We start from the raw sequence: 17,456 nt of genomic DNA, 5'->3' as shown, positions 1-17,456 counted from the left end.
ATTTGTCTCTTGATTCTTCTCTCTCTCTCTTCCCTGTCTCTCTTCCCAATCTCTCTCTCTCTCTCTCTCTCTCTCTCCGTCTATGTCTGTCCTGTTTACTCTTCTCCCAACCCCCCCCCCCCCCCCCCTCCCCATTTTCATGTATTATCCTTTTTATTTCCTTATAATATTTTTGTTCCCTCTTCTCACCAACTACAGAAGGAGAGACCAGCTCATCTGTCTGCACTATTATGTAAAATGGGGGTACTACTTATATTGACCTCACACCAGAAGGGAGCTAGTCCAGAGTCATGCAGCTAAACCACAACGTGAAAAACCAAAGATATTCTAAGCATCATTATTTAATGTACTATGGAAAACTATGAAATTGCTTCTGTATGATAATTGATATAGAGTGTTTTTTCATTTTTGAGGAAGAGGAAAGATTAATTGACCCACACTTGTGCTAAGCTTGATTTAAAAATATGCAATTTCTAGAATGTTTTGCTTTTGATAGTCAAGAATTCTTCTGTTTGCTGATTTTGACATTCAAAGAATATGTATCACAAGCCTGACAAAGTGCCTGCATATGAAGTGGAAAAGTAGCCAATCTTTTTGATAAATGTCAATTTTGGGATGAAAAAAAATTGGTCTGGAATTAATCTTGATCTTGATGATTGATTAAAGGGAAAGATCAAGGCAGATCACCATTGAAGATTAACATACCTTATACAGACAGTTGCTCTAAAATATGAATGTATTCTGGACAAGAAATGTAGGCATTGATACAAATCTATCCTCCTTTGAAATCCACAACTTGTAGACTTATGAATTTATGGGCATTTTGATTCAGTATTTATCATGATATAAGCAAGGGTGTACAGACAACGATAGTTGCAGACAATTTTATAAATTTGATTAGAATTGAACTACGTACATTTTCTATGATATTGAAGTCTTGTGCTTTCGACATGTAGAATATAGCTATTGATATTTTCCACTCGCATTGCTTTACACATGCTCACGCTATCATGTATATACCAATTAAAATGATTCATCTACTATGTGTGTCAATCACTTATTGACTTGAGGATGAAAAGAAAAGGGGGACAAAAATTATATATATATATTGTATCAAACATTGCCTCAGTTTTATATGTTTGTTACTAAAAAGGGGAAGAGAAAAGGTAGGATGTTGACAATTTAATTTAATTTTGACTTTCACCTGTCTATGTATGATAACTCACACTATTTCACCTTGATTATCATGTATATATACATGTAGTATATACATGTATATTTCTTTCTTGAAATCACCTTGGGCATTCTATGGGTGCAAATAATTTGCCTTTTATAGATTTTTATGTACTTCTACTACATTCCTCTTTTATTTTTTTAAAGGAATGATGCAATTTGTATGTGATTCTGTAAAAAAATAATATATGTATATATATATTGTAAGTATATTATGTGCACTGGTGAAGTATGTAGGTTTCTCCCTCGTTTTGATTTGCAGTAATTAGGTTTCCTCAGTTAAAAATAGCCTAAGATCTTTTGTTAATGACAACAAATCAAATCTTCATGGATATAAGTAAAATAATAATTACATGAAAAGAAATTCTTAGTGTTATTGGACTACAACATGTCAATAGTATATTGAAATCTCAAATTGACGATTTAGTAGGATGTTTGTAACACAATTTTCCAGTTACAACAGTTCATTCCTTATCAGTTTAATTCCTTTTATGAAATCAGGTTATAACAAATGTTTGATTACATTAATGGGGTAAGAATGGCAATATTTCATCTGCCTGTATATCAGTGTAAAGCTCAACACTCACTTTAATCTTATAGTGTACGATGGGCTTCACAGAAATGTAAGTGATCATCGGATTCATGAATTTTATAGCCTGAAAAGGAGTGCAAACTGCAAAGGGATTGGTTTTGCTACTTGACCTTGCTGACATAAAATGTATCAAATTGTGTAGTTTAAGTCATTTAGACTATTAGAGTGATTGTGATGTCCAAGATATTTATCATTTAAAACGTGTGTTCAGACTAAAAGTGTATTAGATATTTGTGCAGTGCATTCAAGACTGATCAAAGTACGATTAATGGCGATTTACTATCTGGGAGTTCATGATGACTGTTTATTGCAATTATTTAGGGATTCAAAAGAAATTGAGTTGAAGTCGTAAAAAATCGGCGGGGGGGGGGGGGGGGTTGAGGGGGAGACTAATTGTTCACTGTAACAAATTTCTAACCCAATCACATGATAATCATGTCTATTGAAGTGATGAAAAAAGGGGAAAAAGAGGGAGGAAAATATTGCATGTTTGTATATTATATTTTTGTAGATTATTGCTACTTCAAGTCTTTCATGTGTGTTGTATAAATCTTTATGATATATAGTGATATGTATGTGTGAAAACAAAGCATTGAAATGAATATAAATCAAGTAAGCAATTTACACTTCAGAAAATTTGCCACATATTTTTAATTTGTAGCAAAATCACCATAACAAATTGGCAACAAGTTTATACAAGTTTATACATGTAAACGGTGAAAAGATAAAACAAGCAAAATTCTACAATGTGTACAGAAAGAGCAAATACAATAAAAACACAAAGCATTTTTTTTTCTTTCTAAAGCTGTTGTGTAAATCGACAAAATGGTCTCTTTTGTCCTTATTTTTGTATGACTGTATTCTAAACAGTTGTCTTCATTTAAACAATGTATCATAACTAATCTGGTATTGCACTCTTTTATAAACACAACATACTAACATGTCTGCTTGTAATGAATATTATCTGCAGGGTATATGATAGTGAGATACATATATATTTCACCCAAGAATTGCTCATACGAAGTTTCTTTTGTTTTCCAAGTTGGAAAATGAAGCCTACATATATATAAAACGTTGATAACATAGAAGTAACATATAAAATACCACTCTTATTGTACACAAACATACAAACATCAACTAATGCTTTTGTCTAAAGAAAAACAAAATTGGTTCGACTATCCCCCCTCCCCAGTTGTTTTATCATTCTTCAACAAGCTGCGACGTTTTAATTTTGAACTCCTACCACAGAACTGATGTCCTGTTCTTGTTGTTTTCACAATTATTTGGGTTTTCGTTCTGATAGAAACATACGGCAGTCATGTATATACCTCCAGTAACTTTCAACACCCTTTCAAAGTCTTGAATAGCACACAATCAACAGAAGAAATATAAACCCAATAAAAACGGTTGTGATAACGAAATGGAAGCTAGATGTAAACCAATGTCCCGCTGACCTGTCCTAATTCATCTTGGTACGGCAATCAAAAATAAGAAAAATATCCGATGTGTTCTCCGAGGAAATACCAACTTGATGTTTCATCCCCCTCCCCTTACCCTGCCATTCCAGCTAGTAACACTCGGCCAGAAGATCGTACATTATTTTCTTCACAAATGCTGTCCACGAGGAGGAAATAAAAGTCAAAGAGAAAAAGATATTGACACCAAAGGTTCGATAAATTAAAATCAATGTACAATATGAAAAATGAATATGAATTTATGACGGGTCATTCTTGAAATGGCATGAAACATCGCTTTCGGCCCCAGAATGCAATGATTTCTTGAAAGGATGTGATAAACCACAATCGGTGAACAAGCAAAATCGATGTGGGCATATCGGAAGCTCATCAAATGAACGCTTTATGAAACACATCAAGAGCAGCATCGATGGATGTTTATCATGAAATGATGAAAAAGATGACAAAACGGGGGATCTTGGAATCGAGCAAATGAATGATTTAAAAATACTGGTACGCTTCTGAATCATATCTCTTATGATACACCTATACCACTGTTGACATAATAATGAGTTATAGGATCAAAGCTTGTACTTATTCCATCAACTCGGATTCTGAAACTCAGGCATGATGAACGAACAGCGGAGAGAATTAAACGGCTTGAAATGAAAATGATCATGATGAAAAACGACGTCCCCATTCTCCATGGACGCTGTGAATCGGATAACATCTGAAGAATATGAAGTTGATGATAATGGTGGTGGTGGTGGTGGTGATGGAGGTGGTGATGATAGTGAGAAAGAAGATGGCGGATTGATGGAATCGGTCGTTACGCCCCCAAAACTGACAATGACGATATTGATGAGTTCAACGTCTCGTCCATGAACGTGATTTCAACTCGGTTAATACCCCTCCATTACGTTGGTCATCATTTTCTTGACAATATCTGTTCAATGAAGATGCAATGAAAGTAAAAAAGTGGAGAAGGCGAAGAATTTTCAAAAATGTCATGTTCTCACTTTCCACATGCAAACCATTTGTGACGGTGCAGTGGTCTGCCTAACATTCCGTATTGGCATACATTTGTCATGCATTTTGATTTCATACTGATCATTCAATGAAACATTCACAAGATATTCTTTTACAGATTCATTATCGCAATTTGTAATGCGGTAAAATATCAATGCGAAATGCGGGGCAAAATGCCTACATGCTCGATTCCACTATGAAATTAAACAACGAACTCTTGTACTCATAATTCGAAGTCGTATTCAATCAAATGTTTTGGTGAAAATTTCATGATAAAATGGCTGTGTTTAGAGACATCGTAGATAATTCCTTAGCTACAAACCTCTGATATATATTACATTATTGTAATGGATTGCCAATAATTTCAATAAATAAAAGAACCTTGGACTTACCATTGCTAGCATAGAACACATATATTTCCAGACTAACAGAGTATATCATTATGTAAACGTGTATGGTATGTTCTTGTTTAAAGTTGAGTGAAGGCTTTGCTGGGCAGGGCCAGGGGGTGGTGAAAGAATGGAAAAATTCTGTTGGCAAATTCACAATTATTGTCGGCATATGTGGGGAAATTTTTACTTCTCTTTCATTGCTTGTTGAAAACTTCGTCATAACCGGTAAATCGGTAAATTCTGTATCTTCCTCCCCAGCACGTTAGAATTTGTTGGAAAGCTTGTCAAAGAATTTCGGCCAGAAACTCCCCCATAATAACGACGCCCCCTGATGTGTGCTTTCTTTAGAACCCGTGTTACATTTAGATTAGAATGTGTCTGTCAATACTGAGAAGATTAATGCAAATGGTTATCTTGTGTATCAAAGTTTTAAAACTGAAAGGAAAAAAAGGTTATTCGTATACGGATCCATTAATGTGTTTGGGAGTTGCACTATTCGTGAGTATCCGGCATAAACGTATTTTTCTCTTTCATATAATAATAATAATAATCTTTCATTGCAAAATTTTATAGCTATAACACTTAGCGCCCGCCCGCCCCCCCCCCCTCCACTCTCCATTCTAATGAAAAAAAGAAAAAACGAGAGAGAGAGAGAGAGAGAGAGAGAGAGAGAGAGAGAGAGAGAGAGATAACCCGTTCTCCCACACCCACTAACCACTCTGTCGCCAAGTTCTTGCGCAATTTTATCCATCTAATATACCTGGGGGTGTTTCACAAAGATCCTAAGTCGAACTTAACTCTAAGTTGAACTTAAACATTACGGAGATTCATTTGTAGCCTGAAAATAGAATATATTCAAAAGCGAAAATTCAAGTAAACTATTTTAGACTTTTCATAAATTTCACATCAAGAACATGAAATCTCCTTGATTTGAATCAACATTTTAGGCCTTTTAAAATAACTGGTACAAAAGATGATAACGGCTACCCATAATTGTTAAGTCAAACTTCGAGTTAAGTTCGACTTCGGATCTTTTTGAAACACCCCCCCCCCCCTGGTGTCCAAAAGTGCTAACCAGCCCCCTCCCCTCCCTTGATGACAGGACCCTGCCCTACGCCTCTACAACAACACTTCAATGCCTCTCAAAATTCAATGAATCGGTTTGTCTATTTATTATCATTTGCGTATATAGCGTTGCCGCTGGTCCAGTCAATGGGGGGGGGGGGGGGGCTAGTATTACTTTATATATTCACCCCCTTCTCATTAATACATGGTCATGACTCTCGTTTTCAGTATTTAATTAAGTTCTTGATTTTCCTCATTATATGTATCATGCATGTGGTGGTTTTATTGCTTCAAATTTAGCATGCAGGCAAATATAAATTTGAGCTTACAACCAACCGCGGGGTTTGTTGTATCCATTTATAGCATTTTAAGTAATTAACCCGTTTAAGGAAATGTAATTAAAAGTTCCCTAATATTTTCCGGAGTGGTGCCACCCCCCTTCACTATCGGGGACCAACCGGTTTCGTCTACTCATTTGTTCAAGGTTCTTTCATATCTTTGGGTAAATCGAGTAGGCCTAATGTTGTTTTGGTTGTTTTTTTGTTTTTTTTTACTTATTTGTAAATAAATATAATGATCATCAAAGAACAAAGATAAGGAAGACATGCTTTTACACTTCAGAGAATATGCCACAAATCGATTCGTTTATTTTGTAGCAACTTAACTGTCACAAATTGGCAACAATTTTATACAATAGCAATACTCTGTACACTCTGTACAAGTAAACCATAAATAAATGAAAACAAATACAGATTCTGTAATGAATAAATAAAGAATAAAAACAAGATGCAAATAAAGAGAAAAGCGACAAGCACATACTCTAAAGAATGATAAAATGAAACAGTGTAACTTCTTGCATAAGTTTGCCCGAGCTATTTGCCTTTTGTAAGCCATGCAATTTCTATTACATTCTACCTTGTTTTATTGCATTCTGTCATTACATATTATAACTGCCATTTGTGAAAGTTGTATGTTGAGTATCATTTTTAACAGGAAATCACTTCTAAAAATCATAATGTATTTGAAAGAAACATCACTCATTCACTCTTGTTGTTTAAATAACATGAATATAATCATATTTTCTTTTCTTTTTTCACCAAATCAATTGTTGTTTTGTTGTTTTAAAGAGTTAACACGTATATTACTATTTGGTAAATGCCTATTTACTGAAAATGCGTTTACATCTAGAGTTTTGTCACATTATATACAAACATTTAGAACTTTCTATTTCATACAAAAAGGCTTTTTTTTCTCTGTGTAGGTCCTGTAATTGATTTTTGTTTCCCCGGGGGCAATTGTTTGCCTGCACGGCATCATTTATAAAGGACCTAGTTGATTTCGCGTTCCTAAAATGTCATGAATACATATCGTATCGGAAGCTGACCGAGATTCTTACTGGCATGCCATTCAACAACAAAATTGACTGAAAAATGATTAAAAATTCTGATAGCAAAATGCAACAGCAATATCAAGATAAAAATGAACATATCGGCATTACCTCTAAAATTGTATGAATAGCAATACAATGATATTTTAAATATTTGATACGAAACATATACGTATGAATAAGTCAATATCAATATTCCTTATCTAGGTATTGCATATTGCAAATAATGTGTAAGGCCACATGTGTAATTGCATATCATAAACGAATGACAAGGCTGATGAAACATGCCAAGACCGGTACCTCTATTTTATCAGATATAATTGACAATTTATGAATTCTGAAAGCCGTGCAGATGAATATAAACATCAGAAATGCATTCTATGGACTTTATAATATAGTTCACAAATTTATTCAAGCGTTATATACTTCTCCTATACAATCATTACTTCAATCGACCCGAAAGATTGCGCAAAGCTTGCCCGACAAAGCAACAATTACTGTATGCAATCTGTATCATGATTATCTGAATACAATAACAACGGGCGAATGCAATAATTCATCTCTAAGCACTTTGGAAAGAAGCCTAAATAACTTTTTGAGTAGATTTGTGAACTGTCGACTAAGAATTGTAATTTTTACTTAATGGACGAGCAGCCAAAAAGAAGAAAAAAAAGGTTGCAAGTTCGAGGAATCATGCTCAAAACCAATGTTCCTTTGCATTCTCAATGCTTGTTTGGAGGGGAATGCAAAAACTCATTTAAAAAAGTTGATGATGAGAACGATGGAATCGTTTCTTTATGACCCAAGTCAGATAATGACGACGATGGTGACGTCAGATTCCGTTGCATGCACGTGACTTCGGGTCGATATTTACTCCTGCTCAAAATGATTCGTCAACAACTTTGCGGCCAATTCTGCTCCAGGAGAAAACGTACAATAAAACGCACATACGTATACATACAAAAGAAAAATAAAAAAATATTATACATGCTCATATAATCATGAAGACATGCCATGATCAATAATATATGATTGATTTTATTTACTCATCATTAAATGTTTGCAAATCTAGATTTTTTACATTCATTTTACATTCTTTTCTAAATTTTGCTGACAGCGACGCTTATATCATCTCAAATATTTCATTTCATTGTATAAACAATTTACATGCTGAAGGAAAACTTTATTTGTTTTCACTTGGGAATATAAACATGCCATTTCGAAAGGTGCAGCATCCTTTTAATGATCACAATGCATGTGACAATATTTTGTCTTTTCCTGCTCAAACGTGCAATGATTTCAAGATGCAAATTTAGGATCGTTCATAGAGGAACATCTCATCAGTCAAATGAAGGAACAATGAATTGATGGTGGAAATGAATGAAATAGTTTTTCATAGTATACATCAATAACTTATTTCTATAATCGTCAACAAAAACAACAACAAAAACAAATCTTGCGATTTAATTTAATATGAATTCAAACAATCGACCGATGCCATAAATAGTCGCAACCTGTTCCGTCATAAACCTTTCCTAATGATTATTGTTTAATTCATTTGGTTGAAAGTGGCCAGCCTTCTAGATTATGATTTATTTTTCTCATATACAGATTAGTGGAATGTATTGTTATCTGATTTCATTTGTTCCCTCTCAAATTTAGATTCACACAACAAACAAATTGCAGGAAGAATACTATTGATCACAAACTAAAAAATGTCCATCTTATCTTAGAACACCATATATCAAGTATGTGACTGAACTGATTCAGCCACCATTTTTTCCTATACTGAATGTGAGAGTAATTCAAGTACAGTGAAACCTGTCTATAAAGACCATCCAAAGGAGACAAGAAAAGTGGTCTTTATAGGCAGTTGGTCTTTATGTACAGGTTCCTTTAGTACATGTTTCAATAAGAAACCATTTTCAAGGGAAACAAAAAAAATGTGGTCTTTGTAGACAGGTTTGACTGTATATATATGCTTGTTAGCTTGAACGTTTTGTCAAGAGCAAAGAATGCCTAGCCACTCCTTGATCGGTCAGGTTTGTGTTATGGATAAAGATGCACCACTGGTGTATCTGAATGCATTGGCAAACTTTGACTGATGATTATCATAATCAGGGATATAGAAAGGGGAGAAAGTAATGTTTGTTTGTTCTTACCGTCGATTTGGATCATTCCCTTCTTGTCTTCCATTCCCTTGATGATTACATCAACCTCAGCTTCTTCCAACCTCTCTCCTGGGTGCACAAAATAATAATAGTTCATTTGTCATTTTGAACGAATTGAGTACCATGGGAGGAGGGTAGTATTACCACCATCATCCACCACCACCATCATCATCGACATCACGACCATCATCATCGACATCATCACCGTCATCATCTTAATAATAATAATCATCACCACCACCATCATCACCTTCACCATCATCATCATCATCATAATCATCATCATCATCGACATCATTAATATCATCATCACCACCATCATCATCACCATTACCATCACCAGCATCACCATTATCATCATCATCATCATCATCGACATCATTTTTATCATCAGCTTCATCATCACCATCGTCATCGACATATTACTATCATCAGTACCATCATAGTCATCATCATCATCAGAATCATCATAATTATCATCACCAATACCATCATCATCGTCGTCATTAATAATTACCTAGCGTCGAGAGTACGTGACGGATTTCTCCGCAGTTGACAGTGGAGCTGTTGTCCTTGTCGAATACTTTCAAACCCTCAACGAAGTCATTCTCGTTACCGAACTTCCCCGCTGTGACATCCTTCATCATGGGTAAGAAGGTCTCCCAGTCGACGCGATCGTCTAAAATGAAATAATATAGGAATGTCTGTGACAACAATATTCATGATTTCGCATTTCTTAAATTTGTTGTTCATTGTGTTCCCTTCCGGTCTATAACACAATGGCAAAGGCTTTCGATTAATGAATCAAAGGACAATTATTTTAAGTACCCTATTGCATATCCCAAATAAACCATATTTCGGATTTCGTACAATATTCGTACATTTCAGAAGTTTATGAAAAGGGCTATTACAATTGACTTGGGTGAATTTTTCGAAAGTTTTTCCAACGGTGTTCTAATTCTTTATTTATTTTTGAAAGATTGGCTTTGGATCACTTTACACAAACCCATTGACGGGGGGGGGGGGGTCGCCCCTGCTTTATGTATATTCTGCTCATTTAAACATTCCGACTGAAAAGTTAATTGCAAAGTCATATATTGTGTTTACTAAGTATCTTTTTCAAGATAACACGAAGACTGCTGTTTCTTTGAAAGAAGAAATTGATATTTTCCCCCCATTGAAACTTTAAAATGCTGGTGGAAACACAATGTAAAAAATAAACTAAACTTTAAAGCCTATGTGCATTAGTTTGGCCAGGAGGAAGTAGACCTCCTTGCATGGTCACTGACAGGGCGTTATCTCATCAAATCAGCTCTCTATTAACATACGAAAAAGGGGATCATGGGGGACCAATGGTCACCGATTAGGCATTGTTTGCTACATAGAGGGCGCAAGTAAGTAGTGCAGTGGGGCTTTAAATGAATCATCAGAACTTACACTCATCACGGTCGGGGCCGATGACCTTCTTGATGGCCTTCTCTGTCGGGTTCCACAGCAACGACCTCATCACGTGACCAATGTGGGGCACAGCAATCTTGCTGTCACCTTTCCTGTCCCACATCATGAAGGTGTCCTTGTACTCTACAAGAAAAGATGGTGGTTTTATTTGACTTGAATTGATTTGATTTGTTTTTATTTTTCCACTCAAATACCCCAAAATTAAAATGATATATAACCATACAGTATTACAATACATAATTGAACAAATGAATAATACAAGTAATGAGGCGTTGTGGCGTGCGCCTGTAATCCAGCTAAAATTGGAAGTTATAAACTGATTCAGCAGAGGACTATGGTTCGAAACGCTGATAAGTATGTACGTAATGAAATAAGTTTACAGAGTACATTTAAGTTTGAGAATAAGACAAAATATTTTATATTGCTTGATTTAACTGAGAAGAGTTTAAACATTTAATAGAAGGTTCTCCAAAGTTTTGGATGACCTTTGGAAACAAATGGGGGTGGGAGGGGGCAATTTTCTTTTTTTTATACTGGATGTGCACTAAAAATTATGCTATAATTATGTTCGATTTGGCCGAAGGGGAGCGGGTGCCACATGCCCCATCCGCTACTGGGTGTATAAAAACGACTGACCAACGATACGACTTTGGAGCAAAAAAAGCAAAGTTGAGCGATGTGGAAGGTAAATTAGAGTGAGTGAATGAGTGAGAGAAAAGAGAGAGAGAGAGAGAGGGAGAGAGACAGAGACAGAGAGACAGAGAGTGAGAAAGAGGATAGAGAATAAGGGATAGATAAGGGAACATACAATTAAAAAGAGACCAAGTAGGACTCAAGATAGCTCACAGAGAGTGAGAGAAAGAGAGAGGGGGAGAGGAGGAAAGAAAAAGAGAAACAAACAAACAAACAAACAAACAAAAAGAAGAGGTGCATGACATAAGGAAAATCACACATTATGAAGATCCAGGGGTTATATTAACATCAAACGTGACAAGACTACACTTAACTTACAACATTGATGATTGCGTGATTATACCCTTTTAAAGTACTAACATTACGACAAGGAATAATTATTTCTTTATCATGTGTGGAAAACTTGGAGCTTTGACAAATAATTTTTTTTTTACTCAAACAACACTTTCAGGTGGGCCGAATATATTTTTAGTTTATGTGTTACGTTGGTTTATGAATGCAAAATACTGAAGTGAGATCTAAATGTCGAGGCTTTTTTCTTCCAATACACGCAGAGTGGAAAAGGTTTAGATTTCTAACTCTCATCCATCATATCCCATCTCAAAAGAAGAAGAAGAAAAAAGACTCCCTACAAGTTTTACGCTTATGACTAATATATTTTCCTATGTCTGGGCAAAATCAACACATTTAAGCATCTAAGTAAACTAAACGTAAAATGAAGTATTTATTAAAGGGCACTATAATGAGCATTAATGTGAGAACCAAGTATGTTTCACTACGGTTGTCTAATCTAACCTTACACACCCAGTAAAACGATTCTCTTTAAGATATACAGATGGAAAATTGTTATCTCAATCTCAAACATGATGTCCTTATCGACGAGGCGCTAATCAGCTTACAAGCAAACCAACTTGTCAAGCATAACGTCATAAGTAAACGACACGCCGCCAGCTAGCTAGAGACACAACACGCACCGCCAAATTTGGTAAAGGTGACTTTGCGATGCACTGCGCCTGCGCCATGGATCATGCCTCGGTTTAGGATGTTTCGCATTCCAACTGTGGTGGCTTTCACGTCGTTGGCGGGGTCAGCGGTATCCCGAAAAAGGCTCGCCTGGTATTTTTTTCGAGCTGGCCTGCTGAAATCTTCGAGCTGCATATGCCACCGTATGTCAACCCTAATGGTTAGACAACAGACTCTATTTGAATTATGTTTCTCGCATTAGATTTTGAATGGACATGATTTCAAAGCTACATGCAAGCATTTTCACAGCTGCACTCAGTCGCTTGCCTTATGTGTTTGGGTAGGCATCGAGAGGATATTTGTATATTAGTTCTAGTGGGGCCAACGAAAGTTTATGTCGCTTGAAACACATGTATTATATTATAGAAGGTAAAAATTAGCATCATTTAAAGGTACTATGTCCCATTTACAGCCGACATCAAATTATGTAGAACTGTAAACGTTAACAGTGTCCTAGTATTCAAATTATGCAAGGAAACCCGTTTACTTTTTAAACTTCACTGTCAGACATGACTTTTTTTTTAGACATGTTTTTATTTGATAATAACATACATAAAACGAGCTGTAAAGGGTAGGCCTGCATGAACATTTGTCTAGCTATTTGTATTTGTCATTAAAAGGATTGCAATCCCTAAAGTCGATTCGACAACTAATGTTATAGGTTCTCTTTCTCTTTCTCCTTTGTAAAGTTTACATCCCTCTATTTTTCTACTTCTTCCACCACATAACATTTATTCCCTATTCTGTTTCGTTTAAATTCAAAGAAAAAGATTTTAAAATATGCTTTGGCTGTCAAGTCATTGGCCTGCGAATGGGACATAATACCTTTAAAAGGGAATTACTGAAACGCGCACCCGTCAATATAGCTTGTGCTTGAGAACTTTCACAAAAGCTTCTGATAGCAATAACGCATAATATAAAATAACTGCGTATAAACGCATGATAATTTTACATGATCAAACACAATGAAAAGTAAAATTCTTTAAGATAGATAAGCATCCTCTTAGTTCTACCAGTATTCTGAGCAGCTTATATTCCATTGTGTCATAACGTGCAATAGTTTAAAAGGTGTATTCTCTACTTTTCTCTTTGAATAATGACTAGTAATTTTCACACCTACCCCGTTTGTTCTCTTTCTCTTTCTCCTTTGTGAAGTTTACACACCTCTTTTTTTTCCCCTTCTATTTCTTCCACCACATAATTAATATGTTTCGTTTAATTCAAAGAAAAAGATTTTAAAATACGATTTGGCCGTAAAGTCATGGAAATTGCGTTCGGATATGCCATGAAGGCGAACATAATTTTCACTGAAGATTAAAAGGCGAGCATATTTTGTCCTAAGTAGAAACCTGTTTAGCTCCAGACTTCAGCTATAATACAAATTTACTCTTTCCAAATAGATTTCAACCTTTTTATCTCCCCCACGAGCATCGTAGCTCGTCCTTTAAACAAACACAAAACGTCTTCATAAGGTGTTCTATTGCATGGACCAACACGTATTTAGGAAGTTTATGTCCTTCTTCATTGTTAGATTAGCGATGACTCAATATGACATCAAAAGGGTCAAAAATAGAGGGACAAAACACACAAAACATCAACAACACGGGTGTATATAAGTCCTGTGCACATGATATAGAGACTTAAAGTGATAAAATAATAATGTATAAAGGAGAATAAAATCACGACGAAAATCAGAAGTAACAGAAGTTATTCCATCAGTAAAATTCTTTTTCAGCCAAAATAGATTGAGAGAACGAGAAGAAACAAGCATTGTAAAGATTAATAATCCAAAAAAAGATAAAGAGAAATAAGAATCAGCATCAGCGCTATTAGCTCGACACTTGTATAAGATATAGAAATGAAGGCAATTACAGATTAATTAATATAATGTATTTAGTCAGATCAATTATTTGATAATAAAAGAAAGTAGGCGAATGGTATTGGGGAAAATGGATAAGACGAAAAGACAGCGAAGGAAAAGAAGTTGGAACAAAAAGTGGAGTAAGAAATGATCATGAGAAGGAAGATAAAGAAAGTGGACTTGTTGGCAAAGATAAATGAAGAAAGAAAACATACGAAGGGAAACTTTAAGTTAAGAAACATTGAGAAAAAAAAGTTTTAAACTCTAAAAAGGTCATGCAGGTCATTGAAATGAATGATGGACAGTAAAGGAAGAAGATGAAGAGAGCATTGAAGGCTGGATTACGTCAACTTGAAACCGTATGACGTCACAATCAAACTGATAGTCCTATCTTGTTGCAATGGACTATTTCCGCTGGCTATCCTATCGTATCTTTTTATAAAGGTGTTCATAATTTTTTTGTTGCACGTATTTTGCGAAAATTTGTGTTTTATTTCATGCCAGCATTTCAAATTCATTTTAGTTCCTACAGATCAACGAGACGACAGTTCGAAATAGTGCGCACCATTCACAGTCAACTAATACATGTAGTACTCACCCTGCATGTTGGCGTCTGAGAATTTGGGATTCTGAAATAAAAACGAATTTAAGTGAAAATAGTAATACGTCAAATATTGGTGATCGAATTACACAGTCGATGCGTCTGAAGAGCGAACCACACCCCACCCGCCACTCTATTCCATACCAACCCACCCCACCCCGACGAAACCCTCTCACACGCACACGCACAAGAATATGGACACACTCAAATCAAATCAAATCCCGTCAATGAAAAATCAGATATTCATCTAAATGTTACACATAATCTCTAAAAGTTTGACAAATTAATATTGAACAAAAATGAAAGATGGTACTTCTTTTCCCAAACCATCGTTGATTATATCATGTATCGTTGATGGGAGCAGTAGGCCTAATTCGATAAAGCACTGGAGGGACGAGTGGTAAATTATTGTAAGATGAGTCCCTTCATTTGTCCTGAGTTAATAGGCTTATTTGTTTATTAAATTTAACCTGATTATTTATCTAAAATAAAACATTTGCATACACATCGAAGATTGATGCAAATATGCCTACTATGGCAATGAGCATACATAGACTCAGGACTTGAAGAAATTATAAATCTGTATTTGCTCGCTAGAGATTATAGGCATTCAGTCAAAGTCCAACGAAATATATCGACATAATTTGGCCACATTTCAATGTATAAAACATTGACATAAATGTGCCTTGATGCATAATATTAAACTCAATATGAGCCATAAATGCATTTCACAAATCAACAGGGCTAAAGTCGCCAAAGTTTTGGATTCTTGTTCGAGACTTCGAGAAGAACAATTCTATTGTATGAACGCCATTGTTCCCTTCCAAAACAGAGAAAGAAACAAAACAAATCATGTGACGTCGAATGTTCACCATAACGACAGTAATAGAAGATTGATACAAGAAATTACAGGCATAAATACCAACTTACCATTTTGGAAAGTTTTGTGTCTGCTCTTATTCCGAGAAGAAGTCAGAAAGGATGCTGTGCTTTGTCTGATGCTGCCAAACCCGTAAAGAAACGAATCGACCAAATAGTCAAGGTATATGGGTATACGAAATCCGAACCAGCTCAGTAACTGAACGATATACCACCCTCACTGCGCAGGCGTAATGAGATGCAGACTATGCCAGGAATGCCCATTCCATTGCACGGGGGCAGATAAGAATGGATGTTGAGGGAGAGAAAGATGGTGATGGAGAGATAGAGATGGAGAGAGAAGAAGAAAGAAGAGTTTATTGTTATATATGTATATGGTGATAGTATGATTGAAAGAGAGAAAAGTGGAAACAGGGGCGACCCCTAGCAGGTCTTTGGGTATATCATGTAGGCCTACATCCTACAACCATTGGTAATGATGCATGAGAGCTTATACTGAAAACTAAACGAGTCCTTGGAGAACAAAATTTGCATCATCCTATTGCAGAATTAAATTTATCTAAAATGGAATCACATAGGTTAACAAAAAAAGAAATTCTGAATATATACCTCTCTTTAGCATAAAACAATTCTTTTGCTTTTACTTTGATATCAGAGAGAAAAGGAAGTAGGAATAGTGAAGCTATATAGAATGTCTGACATGAAATGCAAAATAATAAAATGTTTACTTTCTTTCGAAAGAATGTCTGCAGAGTGCCCTGCACAGGCCTCAGATGATACGAAGTCAGTAGTGTATTGTGGCGTATTCTTGTGGTGTATCACGTGCCCCCCCTTCCGATCGAATGGTGAAAAATAACTAAATATGGAGAGGAAAATGGAGAAGAATCCATGGAGTTAAACTGTTAAGGGCCCCTCCCCATGTTGCCAGTAGCCCCTCTTGTGGCCCCTTCTGGTGTATAATTGCACGTGCGCCCTCCCGATCGAGTGGCTAAAAAGAACTAAAGAAGAAGAAGAAAAGGTAGAGGAATCGATGACGTAAGAATGGTGCCCCCCCCCCCCCCATGTTGCCATACAGTGGCCCCTCAGTGTACGGACCTATAGGCTACGCCACTGCATCACTGGTGCAGTAGAGCTGATCTGTGCATGTGAAAATTAATGTAGGGCCCATGTACTGCAACTTCTGAGAATGATGTAAGTGATCAGGCTATGACCTCGGTGACATTTTGAATATAATGACGTTGAGACGATGACAGGAACACAGTTAATGAGCAGGCCCCATGCCGCAATGCTATAAATTATAGAATTAACTTACTCGATGAGCATCATGCATGCGACAGTAACTTCCGAGGCATAACTATAATTATAAACCATGCTTCATAAATACAAATCAAAGGACGTGGGACAGAAAATACGAAAGGGTTTCAATCTTTTATTTTTTTAGTGTCATATTAAAAATAAAAATGTAAAATAAAACACCGCAAAGTTTTTTTTTTAATTGTGGAGGGGAGCGAGAGTTCCATTCCCTCTGCTCTGAGTATTATATGTCTTCATGGACAAGTTTACATTTTTCATGCTTATAATGATCAATTGCAATTACTGTGTACTGTAGTATGAAAAT

General features: G+C 35.8%; 2 protein-coding genes across 7 annotated transcripts in view; one reads left to right on the top strand and one right to left on the bottom strand.

Moving 5' to 3' along the window:
• Positions 1–2,651, top strand: part of LOC580798 (kinesin-like protein KIF28P) — a 30,041-nt gene extending 27,390 nt beyond the window's left edge. For all 4 annotated transcript variants that reach the window (XM_030972058.1, XM_011670588.2, XM_030972059.1 and 1 more), the window contains one exon: positions 199–2,651. In XM_030972058.1, the coding sequence (XP_030827918.1) occupies positions 199–236 (38 nt within the window). In that variant the 3' untranslated portion in view covers positions 237–2,651. The remainder of the gene's footprint in view (positions 1–198) is intronic.
• Positions 2,446–16,020, bottom strand: LOC578241 (myosin light chain 3, skeletal muscle isoform). Of its 3 annotated transcripts, none has more exons than XM_011670591.2 (6): positions 15,890–16,020; positions 14,957–14,987; positions 10,761–10,904; positions 9,841–10,002; positions 9,315–9,392; positions 2,446–4,225 (listed from the first exon to the last, which is right to left on the bottom strand). In XM_011670591.2, the coding sequence occupies exons 1-6, from the start codon at positions 15,890–15,892 to the stop codon at positions 4,182–4,184; spliced, it is 462 nt and encodes a 153-aa protein (XP_011668893.1). In that variant the 5' UTR covers positions 15,893–16,020; the 3' UTR covers positions 2,446–4,181. The 3 variants fall into 3 exon arrangements, with proteins under 3 accessions (XP_011668893.1, XP_783518.3, XP_011668892.1); XM_778425.5 differs by having other exon boundaries at positions 2,446–3,439; XM_011670590.2 differs by lacking the exon at positions 2,446–4,225 and adding an exon at positions 6,391–8,066.
• Between the last annotated feature and the right edge of the window lie 1,436 nt (positions 16,021–17,456).

The sequence above is a fragment of the Strongylocentrotus purpuratus genome, unplaced genomic scaffold, assembly GCF_000002235.5.
Source record: "Strongylocentrotus purpuratus isolate Spur 01 unplaced genomic scaffold, Spur_5.0 spur5_scaffold_6, whole genome shotgun sequence".
In the NCBI taxonomy this organism is placed as follows: Eukaryota; Metazoa; Echinodermata; class Echinoidea; order Camarodonta; family Strongylocentrotidae; genus Strongylocentrotus; species Strongylocentrotus purpuratus.
Note: the sequence above shows the minus strand (reverse complement) of the source record. Positions and strands in the feature narration are given on the sequence as shown.